The sequence below is a fragment of the Haliaeetus albicilla genome, chromosome 4, assembly GCF_947461875.1.
Source record: "Haliaeetus albicilla chromosome 4, bHalAlb1.1, whole genome shotgun sequence".
NCBI lineage: Eukaryota > Metazoa > Chordata > Aves > Accipitriformes > Accipitridae > Haliaeetus > Haliaeetus albicilla.
Window position 1 is genome coordinate 44,172,150 of NC_091486.1, and position 18,434 is coordinate 44,190,583.

General features: G+C 50.7%; 1 protein-coding gene across 25 annotated transcripts in view; it reads left to right on the top strand.

The window, feature by feature from the left end:
• The window catches only part of PCBP3 (poly(rC) binding protein 3), a 63,813-nt gene that overhangs the window by 14,350 nt on the left and 31,029 nt on the right, over positions 1-18,434 (top strand). For 18 of the 25 annotated variants that reach the window (XM_069782232.1, XM_069782208.1, XM_069782220.1 and 15 more), the window contains 2 exons: positions 17,771-17,842; positions 18,150-18,173. In XM_069782232.1, coding sequence (XP_069638333.1) covers positions 17,771-17,842; positions 18,150-18,173 — 96 coding nt within the window. Of the gene's footprint in view, positions 1-3,546; positions 3,638-17,692; positions 17,843-18,149; positions 18,174-18,434 lie in introns of all 25 variants that reach the window. The other 7 variants (XM_069782212.1, XM_069782213.1, XM_069782219.1 and 4 more) reach the window with 5 other exon arrangements.

Here is an 18,434-nt window from a genome sequence, read left to right on the forward strand (position 1 = left end):
GTGGTTATTAAAGCATCATTTGGATGAACATCACAACATCCCACAGCTCCCACCTCCCTCCAGAAAGGTCTCCAACCTATTTCTCTGCCTTCCCATGCTCCCTGTCCAACATCTCATCCCTTCTCCCAGGCCTGTGCCCCGGCCCCTCTCCCACATCCTCAGGCAGGAGGGAACCCTGGTGCCCAGCTCTGTGCAAGCCAGCAGCTTCTGGCTCAAAATGCAAAGCAAGGTGTGGTTTTCATTTTAAATGCTAAGCCCTCTACAAGGCTGTCTTGGACCTCTTGCCCCATGGGATTTCATCCTTTGAACTCAGAGCTGATGCTCTGCGTGCAGTATCATGACTTTTTTATAGAAAAACTATAGGTGCAGGGGACACCTGGAAGAAGACTCTGGTTTTGGAGACCACTTGGCACTGGGAAACTGCTGCTCCTCCATCTCACATCCAGGCAATGCAACGAGTGGTCACTGCTGATGCTGGGGGCTGGAGATGCTGTGGGCTTAGCAAGGTGCTCGGGTGGGAAGTGTCCATGCTGGCAAGGGGAAAAGGCTGTGACACGAGGCTGCGGGGTGGTGGTGGGGACATGCCTGCCAGTGGCAAACGATTTCCCAGTTTGACCCTTCTGCTTAATCTGAACTTGAAGGTGAACGAGCAAAGCTAGTGGCATCGATCTGGGATGCGGCTGATGAGTGCCGTGCCCTGCGGAGAGCTCAGCCCCCAGCGTCAGGTCCCTTTCTCACCATTTTTTTTCCTGCCTCCCCTTCACGCCTTTCCAAAGCGATCAGTCAGAGTGGGGCCTGGCGTGGCACCCCACGCCACTGACCTTGCTGGGGGCCAGGGAGACACCATATAGGTGCCTGCGGAGAGCTGCCCCACTGTCTGAAGGGCTTCTCCCAGCCCCAGCCGCCTCTCCACTGCCGGTAAGCCTGGCGTCTGCCTGCCATCAGCTCAGAGGTGCAGGGAGGCACATGCTAAAGGCAAAGGCATTGGTACTGATAAAGCCCATGCTGTGTGCCTCTCAGGAGGCACATTTCTCATAGGTAATGAAGTTGTCTGCCGAGCCGCGTGCTGATTCTCCTGACTCAAGGGGTCCAATGTCTTAATGAAGTGTTTAATTCAGACTCAGCTTGCAGGGCAAAATGTAACTTGAAGCATCTCCACACTGGTCTTAAATCTTTAGATAAAATGCTGTATGAACTGGCAAATTGTATTTCTTTGACCCATTGGGAAACAAAACCTGAGCATAGGCTGGAAACCTAGAAATTGCCTTGGCTAATGTGTAGAAAGCTTGGGTTTGGGGGAAAGAAAGATGATATGCCTTTCCTCAACATCTTCCGTGCTTTAGCCACAGATTTTCTGCAGCTGAAAATAACAAACCATTTTAATCTAAGTATTGCTTGTTCTGATCTTTTAATCCAGCTTGCTTTCTATCGACAGAGTGGCCTAAAATTATTTCTCCGCCTGCCTCTCTATTATATAATTATTCAGAAGATTACTCGGGAATGAGATTTAGCTGGGCATCACTGAGGAAGGATGAGGGGGCTGCAAATGGGGAGCTGCAGGGCTGGAAGGTGGGGGGGGGTTCTTCTCTCCCTTTGCACACCGGCCATCACAAAATGTGGGAGGGGAAAGCAGCGAGCTGAGTGCTTTTGGCTGAGTCCGTAGTTTGCATTTGAGTATGGCAGGTTTCTTCCTTAGCTTGTATTTGTTGGACTAAAATGCCCCATCATCTGGCTGGGGGCTGGAGAATTGTGACCCTCCAAGCCAGAGGGGATTTCAGGTGAAGCCCTGCACTTCTCTGCACCATTTGGGGCATTTTATGGCTGTACTTCTGTCTTTGATAACAGCATGGTGAGACAGTGCGGCCTTGGGAAGGACCTGGAAATAGGGACTGTTCTCCTGATGCTTCTGGTCCCTCCCTGTGCAGAGCTGTGGGCGGGGAACAGCTGCAAGGGAGAACCAGCATCCAGGCTGAGTGCCGGGTTGGGATGTCGAGGAGATGCCAAGAAGGCATGGAGGTGGCCAGAGCTGTGCTTTTTCACCAAAGGCCAAGCTCAGCTGGTTCTTCGAGGAGCCTTAGGTGGTTACACTTAGATAAGAAGGGCTCAAGCCCTTGGATGATAGGATGGCTGGGGACAGCTGCTCTGCAGAAGTAACTTCACTGAAATTCAAAGGCAGATGCCAGGGGTAGTTTCACTTGGGGCTTTCCATTGGCAGGGGCAACGAACAGTCATATTGCTGGCACAACAAGATGGCACAGCCGAGGGATTTGCCAGGTGGAGACTCAGGTTGCCAGAAAAATGCAGCTCCTGACTGGCGTGACCCATGGGCTTGAGCTTTGACAGAAAAAACAAGATGTCTTGGGCTCCAAAAATTCCTTTTCCCTTCCCCAGACTGAGTGTCCTGACACTGATGGGCTGGTACCTGCGGTTACCAAGGGAAGGCCAGGAGCTGCTTGGCCTGTGGACGATGGCTGGCTGGGATGTGGTGGCTCAGAGCTGCTGTCCCCTGGGAAATACAGAGCTGGGGCAAGGAGGGACCCCCAGTGGCAAAGTCAGACGCTGAGAGCTGTGGCTTGTCTTGCCTTGCTGCATGGGGCCTTGGGGACACTTCTGGGGCAGAACATCCCCACAGTTGTGCTGCATTTTAGGTTTGGTGAGTGTTTGGGGGGAGACACTTTGAAATGCCCTTTGAGCCTGGCATGGCCGTGCGGTGGTGGGAGCAGGCACTGCCTGCCTGAAGCATGCCACGCTCCCTCCATTGCACTAGGTCCTTCTTCTAAGAAAGATGTTTCAGCAGACCCTCTGCCTCCAAAGCAAGAGACTTTTCGTCTCTTGGAGCAGTTGGTTGGTGCAACCACTGTCCATTAGCTGGGAGGGCTACAGAGGATGGGATCAGCCTGGGAGGGGTCAGGAGCAACACGGGGGCACAGGATAATCTTTTTTTGGTGATGGAGCAGTTGTAGCACATCCCCTTCCTCCGAGGCTCAGGGAGCCAGCTGAGCTCTGGGGTCTGCAGTCAGGGCTTCAGCCTGGTCCTTCCCTCTGCAGCTGCTGCCTCCGAGATGGAGGGTTTAGCACAGCCCATCGCCAGCAGCCAAATGTGTGTTGCAGTACGCCTTCCTCTCCCTCCCGGAGGCTCTATCCCTGAAGTGGGTGGGCAGGCAGGCACCGCTCTGCTGGTACCCTGGTAAAGCATCTTCAAATTTCCCCCTGCACACAGGCAGCGCTCCGGTGCTTATCTTGTACCCGAACTCCTTTCTCCTTTATGTTGAAAGCGTTGGCTGGTTCGCCCTCATTGCCTTGAGGCAACCCGATTTGCTCAGTGGCCTTTAAAAGAAAAAAAAAAAAAAAATCAAAGCCCACTGAAATGACAAGAACATCAGCCATGGGTGCATCCCCCTTTCCAGCAAACCGAGGGATTTGGGAGAAAATAGGTCACGTGGTCTTCATCCCATGCCACGTGGTGGACCTCCCAGGGCCAATGAGGTTCAGAGCCCTCTGCGCTGTACAGCGAAAAAAATCACTGGGATTTTTTTTCCCCCGTAGCATTTTTCATCCTTTCCAAACGTGAAAAGACTGGCCATCTGTCCGGACCCCCCTCACACCAAATCGGCACTAAAGCGGCTCTTTGGGGAAGGTAAGAAGATTTAAAAGATTGTGTTGGTGGAAGACCACCTGCCGCATGCAACTTTTCTTATCAATAAAAATCAGGGAAGTGTCATGAAATGAGTCAGGTCTGGGGCTCCAGTATGGGTTAGAAGAGCTCTGAACGCTTAAGAGCCGTCTTAAGTGAACGTTTTGTAGAGGAAATTTAAGTCTGTGTTGGAGGAAGGTGGGATTATGGGAGAAATAGGTGCGCGAGCAAGGGGGTTAGCTTAAGTTAACATCTGCTCCTTAAGTCTCTCCTATAAGATATTTGAAAAATATTTTTAAAAAATTGTTTTGCAAAACATTTTTGCAAATTTGTTTTGAGAAATTGTCATTCTCTGTTATAGTATGCATTATGATGATAAAATTCAATTTCACCTGTGTCTTGCGGCTAATGCTAAAGATTGTATTCCTCGGTAGGGAAGCATCCATCTCTGCATTAACCAGAATATTCAGCCATTCCTAATTTGTGTGATTTACAGTTCAGGCTTTGGACAGTGTCATTTATGTATGTGCTCGGGTGGGAATAACACAAATCAAATTGCCTTAAAGAAACTGATAAAAAACTAACATAGATGTTAATCACGTCTTAGTCTGGCAACATAATAAAACCCCCAACCCCATTTGATTTAATTTTTACCTTTTAGTTCTATTTCCATTTTTTTTTTTTTTCTTTGTGCCAGGGAAATTTGATTTGGAGAGAGGAATACCTTTTATTATAAGGCTCACTTTGTTTTCTTTTCGGTTTGCCTTCAGATACCCATTTTACTCAGGGTGGCTAAATTCCTTCTGATACCATCGTATTTATATTTCATTTTCTTTGGTTATACCATTGCTTTATAAGTAGAAAAGTGAAATATTAGTTGCAAAGGTTATAGAGGACTTAAATGCTGTTGAAATCAATCCCAAAATATCATCTCCTTATTATGAAGGGAAAATGTTCTCAGATGTATTTTTCTTGTAATCTGAGTTTTCTGGGATAATGTAATTTTAATGTGAACCATATTAGAAAATCTTATTTTGTTAGCCAGAAGTCACGTCTGGCTTAGAAATAAACCAGAAACAGTGGATCAAGGGCATTGTGTTTAAGTTTCCATAAAATGATTGACCTTTGTTTTGACAGATGCAAAGACAGATGCTAGCCTGCATTTTGATACAGAAACCAAACCCTGAAAACCAGCAGTTTTTCCTAATATCTGGGGGTTTGCTTTTAATACAGAATTCCAAAATAAATCAGTAATATTTCTGAAGATCTTACTCTCAGACTTTCCTTCTCTTTTATGGATTGATTTATATAAACATTTTTAGTATTCTCAGATACAAAAGCAAATTTGAAATTCTTTCTTCCTGAGAAATAACTGTAAAAAATGTTCTTTTAGTTTTGCTGAATTAAGAGGACATTTCTTTCTGGAGAAAAGTAGTCATTTTGGGGTGGGGAAAAAGGGCTACTGATCAAGACCAAGGGAAAAAAAAACCTCTTTAAGTGGTTTCAACATTATTTTAATGTTCATATTGCAATAGGCGCAAAATCAGCCTTCAAAATGCATTAGAGAAGCTGTGGGATTTTAGCGCATAGGATCAGAAAATACGAATGCTGTTAGAATCGGTGGCATGGGATGTGCAGAGTGGACCAAGAAAACCACCTCCGCAGTGGAGAGCACTGATTTGAGGTGGAAGCGAAGGGGACCTGGGCGCCTGCATGGGGACATGCTCACCACCTTGCAGGATGCTCTTTCTGGGTAACTACCAATGATGCTTCTACCCTCCCTGGTTTGGTGGTCCCAGGACTGCTTTTCTGAGGCGGTGATTATTTTTTTCCTCCAAGTCAGACACCCGCTTGGAAAATGGGCATTTGCTGTGCAGCAAGTGGAGAGGGCACCTTGCCGGTGGCACGCTGCTGGCCAGTGTGGCTCCCTGTGACAGGGGGGCTCATGCCTGGCACACGGGGACGAACTCGATCCCACCAGCGGCGGAGCACTTGCAGCCCCAGCTTGGATCTGTAGCGAAGCGACGTGCCTGCTCTTGGTGAAGCAGAGGATGCCTTCCTGGCCCTGGGGCATGCTGTGCAAGGTGGCACCTCTGGCATTGAGCCCCCATTCCTGCAGTGCAAGGGTGGGTTGCAGCCTGCATGGCTTGAGTTTGCCAGGCCTCTGCAGCTGCTTTTTGGCCAGCTGAAATGGAAAGTGAATTTAAATGCTTCACCAGTGGGTGAGAGTTGTTTCCATCCCTGTAGTGAGCTTTTTTCAGCTTCTAACTGAGTGCATCCATCCTGGTGCTGCGATTGTGCACACACATGTATCTGGCTTAATTTCTTTATTTTATTTAGGCTTTGCTAAATGAGCTGGTAGCAGGCAGCGGGCGCCAGTACGGGGCACCCCACTGACGCCAGACCTGTTCCATCCCATGGATGCATCGTCCACTGGAGCTGCTGGGGTACCACCCGTGGCAGAGGCAGGTTAGGGTATCGGTGGCGCATCCCACCCTGGATTTCAGCAGAGACCCGCAGCCCTGCGGGGATGGGACCACTGCAGCAGCCATGCCCTTGCAGCCAGGGCCAGGTTTGAGGACAGGGGTGGTCGTCGCCCCTTCCCCAGCAGCCCTGGTTCCCAGCCAAGCAAATTCACCCTTTCCCTTGCCTTTGCATTTTGCTCAGTGTTTAGACCTGAGGTCACAGAGGACCTACCACAGGGAGGAGAGAGGAGAAGGAGGCTTTCCTTGATTTTAATCGGGGTTGAGGTTTAGTTGAAGTGAAAACAGATTGGGAGTGACAGTTTTGGAGCCTGCTGTCAGGGTCTGAGCGTGGCGCGGCGGCAATCCACCCCCGGCCGCTGAGGGCCCCCGTCCTCCTCCTTGCCGGCCGAACCTGGGGAGAGCCACCACTGCCAACTGCGGGATGGGGGCCGTGCAGCCCGGCTCCACTGCCGGCATGGCCGCCGGAAGGCTTTGTCACACGCCGCCCCTGCATCCTCCTTCCTCACGGTGCTTTCAGCTGCGAGCAGCGTCAGGCAGGACATGGCCTTGCGGTGGCCACCGAGCATGGACTCACCCCCGCTGCCTTCTCCAGCCCTGTGCAAATGGATGCTTGAAAAAGGAAGGACGGGGTTAGTGCTGCATCCCGACCGATCTGCTCAGTCCTGACCGAGCAATGCCAGGTTCCTTCTCCAGGGCAGGGATATACCCCAAGGGTCTTCCTTCCCATGTCTCCTATCAGTCTCCCATTCCCAAAGAGCATCTATGGCCAGGGTGAAGGTCACGGGTTTAGGCTTGTGGAGAAAGGCAGAACACTGGATCCAGCCCTGAGCCCAGAGGAGCTGGGATTTATGGGGCCAGGCTGGTCAGGGCTCCCCCACTGGTCTTGCTTGGTCCCTGCGCATTTTGCATGGAGGGGACCAGCAGGATGATGCTGTACCCAGTCTGTCTCTTATGTCCCCAGCATCATGGGGGGAATGGGAAGACCTGCCTGTTACCCCATTCCTGGATCAGGAGGGGCTAGGACCTGCCCCAGGTGCTTTGAGAACTCTAGCGGCGTTCATGACAGCAGCCCCAACCCCCACCCCCCCAACTTTTATCCTGCACAGCATCTACTTTAAAAAAAAAAAAATAATCAGCTAAATCAGTTACTTTTTGTAGAGACTGAGCATGGTCAAAATAACAGGCTCCTTGCCTGTCTTGACCTGGCACCTCCTGTTTGCCCCCATGTGCTCTGGGTCAATCTGTCTGTCTGTCCACCGGCACCTGGACAGACCCCTCCAGGGCAGCTCATGTGCTGTGAGCCTCGTCCCTGTTTCCAGGGATTAGAGAGAGAGAAATGGAGATGGGATGGGATGAGATGAGGCAGTAGATTGCTTCGCTCTCAGGATGAAGGGATTTGTGGACTGCCCCCAGATCAGTAGATTGAAAGCGGAGGGAAATTACTGGGATGATGCTGCCTGTGGGATTAAAGCCAGGGCAGCCAGGAGGCTCTAGAGGAGGGGAATGAGGGGGGTCGTGGATGGGGGGGCCACGGCATGCCTGCTTCTCTGAGCTGCGGGGAGATGCTCCTGGTTGCATCCCTATCTGTTTCGGAGGATGCACTGGAAGCAGATGCCTGCCGGCCCCAGCTCTCCAGGATGCCTGAAAGGGTGTGCAGCATGATGAGCCAAGATGGAGAGAGGGATGAGGGGACAAGAGGCCATGTCCCTGATGTCTGGATCAAGAAAAATAGTGGTGGTGGAATTTGGTGCCTGCTCTGCAGGTGTTGTGGCCACACATACATCCGTGCAGCAGCCGCATAGAAACAGCACAGGCAAAAGTCTCGTGCTGGTTAAGTCCATTCAGCTCTTTTAGGTGAGGACTGAGTTATCCCCTCGAGGTTATGGTTAAGGCTGTGCAGTCTCTGGCACAGCAGCAGGATAAACGTGCCTGTTGCTTTCTGCTTTCCCGAGGCCCCAGAGGTGCTCTCCTCTCAGCTGCCCCCCCAGTTAAAAGGATGCCAGGAGTGTGCCTGGAGCTCTTTGCAGAGCTGTGCCTTCTCGTTTCCAGGCTGCTGGAGGACAAGCCTCTTGTCCTCCAAGGTCCACACAGCTCCCTGTAGTCCCTCCTCCTTTATGAGCGGCTGGCATGGACCTATGGCCATAAGCATCCTTTTTTGGCTGTCCTTTGGCCTTCTGCTGAAAAATGGCATGTAAAAACTGGCACATAGGGAACTGCTATCTGATTATCTCACCCCTTGATCTCCGGAGGGGTGTGTTTCCAAAGCTGGCTGTGCTGGCATCCTTTGGGCAAGACATGGGTCCTTCAGGCCTGATGCACAGCCCCAGCAGAGCATCCCTGGGGCATCTGTCGAGGCATCTCCCAGTGCAAGGCGGCGTCTCCTGGCTCCCATTCCTTAACCTCTGGCTGGCGGGAAAAAAGGCTAAATTGAGTGCATCCCTGAAGCATGACCGACCCTAGGCATAGCTCAGTGTCAAGGTTGTAAGTGCAGTTGTCCAAGAGAGATCAGCTTTATTTGCAAATACGCAAATGTTTGCAAGATTTAAACAATGATGACTGGCAGAATGACACTGTCACCAACAGCACATGGCTGTGGGGAAGCTCTTTTCCAGTGCTTGACCTGGATCTTCTTCACTGCAGTTTAAGCACCTCAGTCAGGAACATTACCTTGTCTCCCACCACCCTCCTGTCCTGCAGAGTCTTGGTTCCTGCAGCCCTTCCCTGTAGGCCCCAGGGATCTGGGGTTGCTCTCTGCTGGCTGGATCTCTTGTGAAGACCCACCTTGTCATTCTTGGTTTCCTTCTGCAGATCCTGCAAGTCGAGTTGTCACTCCCAGCCATTTTCAGGTGGATGGGGAGCTCTTCCTCTGTTTCTGTAAACTTAACTGCACACATCCAAGCTCGGTACTTTGCCTTGCTGAATGGCATCTTATTTTCTCCCCTTTGCAAAGCTCGCTTTGGCTTCTTGCTCTGCTCTCCAAGAGCTTCCCCCACCTGGGTTGTCACCTGGCAGTTTAACAGGAGTGCCACCAATAAATGTTCGGGGGGGTTTTGAGCATTTCCCAGCCATCTTCAAATGGTTTCATCTGCCCCCAGGTTTCTCTGGCTCTTTCCGAACAAAGCCACGTAGGACAGTATTAACAGCCTTGTTACCGCCACCCCTGTACTACCAGTTAGGGTATATCCCCCCTCTGTGAAGGCTTATCCTAGGGGGTGTTTATTGCCAATGCTTGCAGAAATGCTGGAGGAGCTGCCCTGGCTCCCTTCGCATCACACAAGTTTCTCCATTCTCCATTGGCTCAGTCCAGCTGCCCTCTGCAGCACTGCTGGTGGTGTTTCACAATGTCCCACTGCTTGTTCAGGGGTGCAGACATGGAGCGTGGCACTGAAGGAGTCATCTTCCCAGTCTCCACAGTGCAAGGCTGTCTCAGCTAATTCATGAAAGCTTTGGGATTTTTTCCTGTCGCTTGGATGCTGCAGCAGAATCGACCCCACTCTGGAGTGCTGAGCCCTGCAGCAGGGTCCAGGCTGGGGGTGCAATGCAGTGCTTCTGGCTCTGCCTTCCTGAGATGACCAGGTCACCCAGGCTGAGCGGAGACCGAGCCAACAGTTGGTCCTTGCTGGTCCATCAGCAGCTCTTCTGGGGCCCTTGCTCCCAGCCTCTCCAAAACATTGACTTGGGCATGGAGGGACAGCCAGTATTTCAGACAAAAACTGTAATGGATCATTTTATCTGTTCTTTAATCAGCTGGCAGACCAAAGGAGATAGAGCAACCTTCCTTATCACAGGAAATGTTGTTTTCTCAGCACACAGGGTCTTGAGTCCACCCAGCACTTGCTGAAGGCTCACAAACATCTGAGGATGCTCTTGGTCACTAAGTCGTAATGGACCCAACTGAGCAGGGCAAAGAGCGTTGGCTGTCATCGCCTCATGAGGTGAAATTTCTGACGTACTTTTAAGCAGTTTGACATTCACCAAAACCACTATTTTTATTTGCAAATTATTCAAACTGGAAGTGGCTGAATTAAAGTGTGTTGCTCTCATCCACCCACTCACGCCAGCCTTCCAAAACGAGCTTTAATTCACTAAGAAATTAAACAAATTTAGTGAAGACCCATTATTATTCCAAGCAGGGTTATCTCAGCTTGTCATGGTGGTGGTTTAACAGGTTCAAGTCACTGATTTTTCTCAGTGTCCCACAATCAAAGAGCCCTGAAACCAGCCCAGACAGGGTTTCCTGGCTTGCACATGGGCATCTAATATCCTGCTGTTACTACACTGAATTTCCCTCACTGTTGTGAGTCCAACCTCTGCTTGCAACACAGCAGCAGCTCATGTGAATGAATGGAAATTCTGCATCCCACAGATCTCTGCAGATACATATCTCAGGTACGGCTACATAAATTTCCTCTAAACCTGATAATCAACTTAGGCCTCCAAGTTTTGTCCCCTGCAGAGGTATCAGGGCAAGAGGTAGGTGCTATCATCCTGCTGTCCTGTTGCATGGGATGAAATGATGTTCAAGACCTTCATCCTGGGGAGATTGGTAGGGAAAAGCTGCAGCTTTGCTCTCTAGCCTTCACACAAAAGATCGGGTTTACGGCACCATCATTGCGACAAAACCAGTCGTTCTTCTTGGACTGGGCTTGCCTTAGAGATGGTGGAGACGAACACCATCTGACGTGCGGGGCCCAATTCTGATTTCACGCATGATTGCACATCCCTGCACTAGCCATGCCAGGGTTGCGCTTCTGTGGGCAGCTGCTGCTGGTCTTGGTTAACTGTTGAGGTGCAGTAGGCTGCGATGAACCACACGTTGCTCAGAGGATGAGCGGGGATTCTCACTGAACATCCCTCCCTGGGCTTCCAGTGTCCATGCGCTGGAGCCAGGGCGTTCTGCTACTCTTTGTTGTAGAGACTTGCCAGCTTTCCTGGACTGTGCTGGAGGTACGTGATGCTGCGTTTCTATTCCTCTTGGTTTATCCATCAGGTCAGAAATCGCTCCAAAATGCGTGAAACCTCACTGAAAACCTACAAATGTTCACCAGACGCAAACGAGGCTGGTATGGTCAAGACCCAAAGCAGGATGAACAGCCTAACAGCTTGTGGGTGTGCCAGATGAAGGAGAAACCCAGGAAAGCAGCTGGGAATTTCCTGGAGGGGAGAGCAGGCTTAGCATGTCTTTGGGCTGGTCTGAGAGTGGAGGTGTGCATTTGGCTGGGATGTGGCTGAGCCCATTGCGGTGTGACAGGGCTAGAGCTATGGGTCATCATACTAGTTGCTCCTGAACTCTAGCCAATACCAGTATCTAGAGCCAGTATTTCTCCCTGGAGAGCCCTGGAAAACCAACCCTGCTCTCTAGAGGGCAAAGAATCTGGGGAGAAAGCCATGCTGACATGAAGAGTGGTAGGAAATGATCGTTCAGGAAATAGAGAAGAGCTCCCAAGACTTGCAGCCAGCAAAGAGGTTGGTGGGAGGAGCAGGAGTTAGCAGACCATCTGAGGCAGGGAGACAGCAAACGAGGCAGCAGGAGAGGTTGCTCTGATGGCCCTGGCACTGAATTTGTGGACAGAGGAGTCAGAAGAGCAGAGAGGGGAACGGACGGAACAGAGGGTCGAGAGGAAGGCGCATTTGCATCCCCACAATAGTTATTGGGGTAATTGGCATAGAGGTGAGCGAGACTGCAAGAGCCCCATGGTGCACACAAGCAAGGAGAGGAAAGTGGGTTATAATTGCTTGTCAGCCAAGGAGTGACATCCTGGGCCATGAGTGGAGACATCTCACCCAGAGGAGAGCAGGGAAATGGGAGCAGGTGACTGAGAATGAAGCCTCCAGAGATGCCTGCTGTGAGGGCAAGAGCAGGGGTATTTTTCTCTCATGATGCTTGGAAAGATCAAGGGCAGGTCAGAAGCCAGGATATACTGCTGGCTGATGTACCAAGGCAGCACAGGGCATCTTTTTTTTCTTTTTTGGTTAGAGATTTCTAAAATATTTCCACTGAAGCTGGAGAGTAAGCGGAGGAAAGGTCAACCAAAATGACTACGGCCTGTGGAAAATAGCAGCAGCTGGAAATGCAGCTTTATTGCAAAATGGCATTTGGTGTCACTCATGTAGGTGGTGCTACTGTCCTCTCACGGCTTCATCTTCTGACAGCCGAAGGCTGCCAGTGGCTGCTGTGTTTCCATTTGCAGCCTGGGTTTAAGGCAATGCTTGACTTTGTTTTTCTGCCATAGCGTTTTTTCTCCTTCCACCCCCGTCCTGACCTGGCCAGACTGCGTTGTCGTCATAATCCTGAGCTGGCTGCATCGCGGTGCTTCCCAGCTGCTAAAACGCAATGCTCAAAATCGCTGGATTAGGTCTTAATGGCAGGATCAAGCCACTGGGAGATGAGTGGGGAGAAAGCTCCTGCTTACGCAGGTGGACAGACAATGCTCCTCAGGAAAGCAAGCTAGAAAGTGTAAAATGTCAGAAAAGCAGCTTCCTTCCTGGATTCCCCTGCTTGTCTCCACATTTATCACATTTTCATTTTCCAAGGGTCAGAAAATGCTGGTCTGAGTTTTCTGAAGGGAGTATTGAGAGGTCAGAGTTCTTTAAATGTTTCCTTCCTCGCAGTGGAAAATGTTGTCTTGAGTGATGGACTTCGTGGCCAAGACCTTAATCCCCAACATGAAAGTCTGCCAACCACATTAGAAATCTGGGCCATGCCATGGTGTATTGCGGTGTCCTGAAGGACATTGAAGCTTTGTGGTCGTCTTCAACACCTGGCTTTCTGCTGGTGGGGCTCCTGAAACACCAAAGGGCCTGGGAAGTGTGTTGGATGTTTTTCAGGGTGGTATTGCCATTGAGCAACTGCCAGGATGCTCCAGGGTAGTGTCTCGGGGGTGGTCCTCTGTGCAGGTGGCACAGCATCCCCATACAGACCGGTGCCCAGGGCACCCTGCCCTTTACCTGCACAGGTTGGCAAGGGCTCTTGGTCAACAGGGGTCCAAGGTGTTGGAGTTTACCTGCACTGAACAAACCCGTCAAGAACGTGTGATTTTCTGGAGACCGTGTGATGAGTAAGAGGTGTGACAGACTTTCTTCTTTGAGTTTGCTTGGCAGTGCCAGTGAAGTTCCCACCCAAACCTTTCAGGGAGAGGGTGGGTTTTGCCTGTGGGACATTTTTGCACCAAGTTGTCCTCTCTGTCTATTTTCAGAGAGCTTGAACAAAACATTGCTGTCCCCCAAAACAAATGCTTAGATGAAGCAATGAAATTTGATCTCCGTAACACTGGTGAGAATATTCCATGACAAGATCTACCAAATAAAGTCCACCTTGTGTGTCTGTCTTCTGGCAGGACCATCCGTCCCAAAAACACCAGGGTGACTTTAGTGCAGGTAAGGGAGACCCTCCCTCTGGAGTTGGGGTCTGCAGGCAGTAGCAATGCTAGTACCAAAGCAAGACGAACAGTTTTGTGATGGAAGTTCATTTATGAGAGCATCAACCACCTTCTCCGAAAAGCAGGCTGCTGCTACTGTGTCCTGGGGCGGTGGGGGCTGTCTCAGGGGAGCTCTCCCCCAGTATCGGCAGCAGATGCCTTGGCTCTCTGATGGGCATTTGCAGAGGAGGCGTAAGCAGCATTTGCTGGAGCTGCGCCGCAGGACTCGCTCACGCATGGCTAATGTGCCCAGGGAGCCCAAGTGGATGCATGGGAGGAGGAAGAGGAGGAGGAGGAGGGCTGGCTTCGGCAAGCATGGAGTCAGCTATGTCTCCCAGCCCCTGCAGGGACACGGGCTCTACCTGACCTCAGCCGAGCCCCCTGCTATGGGCCCGTCTGGAGGGGGCTGCGGGGTTCCCAGCATCTGCTTTTCCAGCTACCGTTTGGAAACCAGGTAGGAGAACAAAGTCCAGCCCAGAGCTCGATCTCCCTCCCCTTATTCTCCTTCACATGCTGTCTCCCATCTGGGAGATGATCATGGTATTAAATTAATTTAATACATGGTGTTCAGAATTCCCCTAATTAGAAGGTTTTGCTCAAATTTTAGGAAAGTGTCAGTATTTGTGAGGTATCAGCAAGCATAAACGCAAAAACACTAGCTTAGGTAATCGCTCCAACCCAAAAAACTGGAAAGGAGAAAAATCAGAGTGTGTATGTTTGTGCGTGGGGAAGAGGAGTCTTTCTGCTGTTCTGGGTTTCCATTTTCCTTCCTCTTTTCCTTCTCCTTGGTCACTGGTGCCTGAGCTGCATTTTCAGACATAGGGAATTCCTGATAGATTAAGGATATTTTCCAAAATTAAATATATTTAATCTCAAAACCAAGGGAGAAGGAAGAAGCAGATTGCTCTGAGTACTGACGATGCCTTCTCCGAGCACTCTCCCAAAAGGCAGCTGCATTTAAAAGGCCTATTTATTCTGCAACGGGATCATCATTCGGAAAGCTCTTAACTGGCTGTTTTGGGGCAGATCAGAGCCGGGCACCATGCTCCCCACCCTGCAGAGCTCCCCTTGGTGCAGTGCAAAGACATTTGACTGCTCCCCAAGATGGCTGCGCGTGGGAGGATGCTGGTCCGGTCCTCTGCCTGCAGTTGCCCAGGCATGACACTCAGCAAAGCCTCACTTGGCTCGCTGTGCACCTTCCATTTTGGGGCCAAACTTGACACTTCTGTCTCCTAATGCTGTGTCTTTGACCTCTGCAGGGCTGCACCTGCTTTGTATTGGGTTGGAGCTGGGCTCTGGATCTACTCTATCAACTGGACTGGATTTAATGGTGTCCTCAGGGCTTTCAAGTAGATGGACAAAGAAGCCATTTCAAAGCTGCTGTGAACTAGGCGGAATACGACGGTGAAGAGGAAGGGTCCGAGATGGGTCTCTCTCCAGGCAGGGAATGCTCTGAAATGCTCAAAATGGCGTTTGGGGGATAATTTTTCCCAGCCCTTTGTCCGTGAAGAATGAGGGCTGTGGGGGGGAGGCACGCGCCCAGGGTAAATGCCTTGGCTCTATTGTTCCCATCATTTCCATTGAGCTTATGAACCCCCATATAAAAGACTTACCTTTCACTAGTATGATTAAGAAAAGGCCAATGTAGCTCTCCCGCTCACTGGAGCATGAAGCGTGTTTAATTTAATAATGCTGATAAATCTTAAAGCCAGGAGCATTTGACTAACACATGACCCACTTTTTCAATCAATTGGAAACATTTACATAACAGCCTGATGCAGGGTTCCTCCTGTGAGGGATGTGGAGCAAGGGATGGCAGACACCCCTGCCATAAGCACTGCCACTGTAGGGCATTTGGTGAAAGTAAAATGGCGAATTTGGCCGGTCTTTGGTGGGAAAGTCATGACCCACCTCTTTGGGACTGCCAGCTCTCCCGCGGCCGCAAGGATATGCCTGGGTTTAGAGCACCCCAGCCACCCAGCTGGGCTTTGGGGTCCATCATCCCGGTGGCAAAGCCCAGACCACTCTAGGGTCCCACCCTTGCCTGCCAGCTCCCAGCCGTGGGTCTGGCACCCTGGGCTGTTAGCTGCCTGGGCCACCACACTTGGGCAGCTTGCAAAAGAAAGCCTTTGGGGTGGTATGTGGGGCAGGATGGCTTTGTGAATATTGCCTCTTCAAGTCATGAAAGCCACTGCCTGTGGATACACCTTGACCATCAGCTGTGAAAAGCCTCTACCTTCCTCTGGCTGTGCTGTCAGAGGATGCTTATCAGCCAGGAAGGGGAGCTGCACCTCTGTGTTGGCACATACCAGCCTCGTGGCTGGCTGCAGTGGTGTCGTGGCTTTGTTTCTTTACCCACAGCAGGGCTAGATTACTCCTGGGACAGGTCATCCCTGGGGATGATTGTCCCCCTGTACAGTGGGGGCACCTCTTCCGTGCAGGCACTTTATCTCCTGGCACATCAGGAGCACCAGCAACGCTGACCTTCACAAATCAGCACGTTGATCCTTTTCAGCATTGCTTCTCATGCACAGAAATCAGCACAGCGTTAACCAACACAACCAGTTATTTATTTTCCTTTATTGTTTGCTTGCCATGGGCTCAGTCTTGAAAGAGAAAGTTCCTGATCTCGTACATTGTGCTATCATGTGTCAGCCCATTCCCATTACTCTGGTCCCTAACATCATCACCTTCTTCCTCTGAAATATTCTCCTCCTCCCCACCCTCAACAGTGCCTTTTGGCTTGACATCTTCAACACATTTCATTTTTATCCTCCTTGTGAGGATTTTACTTTTTTTCAGTTGTAACATCCAGCAGCCTCAAGATCAGTGTTTGTAAGTAGGTTATAAGCAACCTCATTCCCAGTGAGCTGGTGTCCTGTTAGCTCAGTAGGAGCACCGCCTCCCTCCCAACTACACAGGTTTTATCTATTTGGGGTTTCATAATAACCTCTTGGAAGAGGTTTTACATCAAACCCATCTCCCAGCCATGATTTGTGCATTGCTGCATGTTTATTCATCCCAACTGCCTCTTTGCACTAAAGTAATACTTGAGAACTGGTTTACTCCCCATTTTTTGGTCACATAAGTCCATAAGTCCTATGTGAGCAAACGAAAATGCCAGATGCTCGTGACCTGGACGAAAAATCTCCTATCTGATATATACTGAGGGATTAAATAACATGGGGGAGAATTGCTACAAATCTCTCGGCATTGCACATGAAGGATGCTGGCACCTCCTTCTGAGACAGGACTGGTCTCCCCATACAGTAGGCTGCAGAGACATTTCATATGCCGGGTCCTCGCCCAAAGATGCTACTAAGGAGGCATCAGGAAAGAAAAAGGAATGATTTGTTGCTGTTCTGTGATTTTTTCTTCCCCTGCCTTCAAAACATCAGTGGCGTTTTTCCCTCTAGAGGGCAGAGGAGGAAAGAAAGAGAATGGGAAGGGAAAGGAACATGACAGCACGGGGAAAACTCGCACTGGTTTTGTAAGATACATGCAAAGCATGAATGGCTGGAAATGGCGTGGTCCTGAGACACAGTGCCCAACTAGGGTGCTCACAAGTCAGGATGAAAACCCAGGTGTGTAGCAACTGGGGCACCAGCTCCATCCTTCCTGCTCTGTGCTCCTGGGGTTGGATAGATGTTTCTTGGTTCCTGAAAAACTGGCTTTTGATTTTCTGAGGGCCCACACTTGAAATGGTGAATTTTGGTTTGCTAGATAGGTGCCCTGAGTCTTTTAAAGTCCCAGTTCAGCCACTGGTCTTTGGCCAGGCTGCTCTGCTGACTCCCTGCTCCTGCGTCCACATGCTCAGCTGGGCACAGCTGCTTTTCAGCTCATGCAGGTGTGGGCTAGCCATCTGGCTGTGCCACCTCGGACACTTAAGTCTTTGCTCCCACAATGGCTTTTGCGTAAAGCTGCTGGCAAAGCCATGGCAGAGCTACAGGCTGTTCTCAAGCTGTCACCCAGTACCGTCCCTGTGGCGAGCAGCCAGCCTGATCTGCACCCACTAAGGTGTTCAGCCCATGACATCTCCCTGCTGCTTCTCCAGCCGTGGTTTTCCCATGGCCTGCTGCTCTTCAGGCTCCCTCCCGCATCGAGGAATGCGCCTGCTTTGGGAGAAAACCTTTCTTTCCCCTCTCTGTCCCCAGGTGATACGGCCGTGCTGCTGTCTCCTTCTGCGCCCGGGCTGCCCACCCAGCTAACGCACGTCTCCCATCCCCCAGTAGGAAATGGAGTCCAAGGTCTCCGAAGGCGGCCTGAATGTCACCCTCACCATCCGGCTGCTGATGCACGGCAAGGTAAGGGGCTCCTTGCCGGGGGATTTCCTCGCAGCTCGCTCTCCTGCCTCCGCTGCAGCTATGCCCGGGTCTGGCCAGCCCCACATGCTGCCTCCACAGCCCCGGGCTGCCAGGAGCAGGTGTCCTTCTGCTGATGGGGAGGGTGGCATGGTGCTCCTGGCCCCTCTCAGGTCTGCCCCCTGGCCCGTCCTTCTGCTGGGGACAGTGTGCACCTGATCTTTGCTTCATTATGGGGTTGGGCTGGATTGTCTTCATGTTTTGTAATGTTGATTCCTTTGTGTTTGGCTTTTTTTTTTTTTTTTGGTAGGAAGTGGGAAGCATCATTGGAAAGGTAAGGACATCTTTTAAATGTGTATTTAATGCTATTGCCTGCACGATTTGCTGCCTGTTGTGTGGTAGATGCCAGTCACCTCTTCCCTGTAATGTCCCTTAAATGTTTGGTGTGCATGAGCTTGTCACTGGGTTTGTGAGACACAAATGATGGGAGACCCACAGAAGGATCAAGACCATTCCCCTACCCCCCCCCCCCCAAGTTATCTAGTCCTGTTTCCAGCTGCTTCATTGTGGTAACAAACGGGTATTTATGATCATG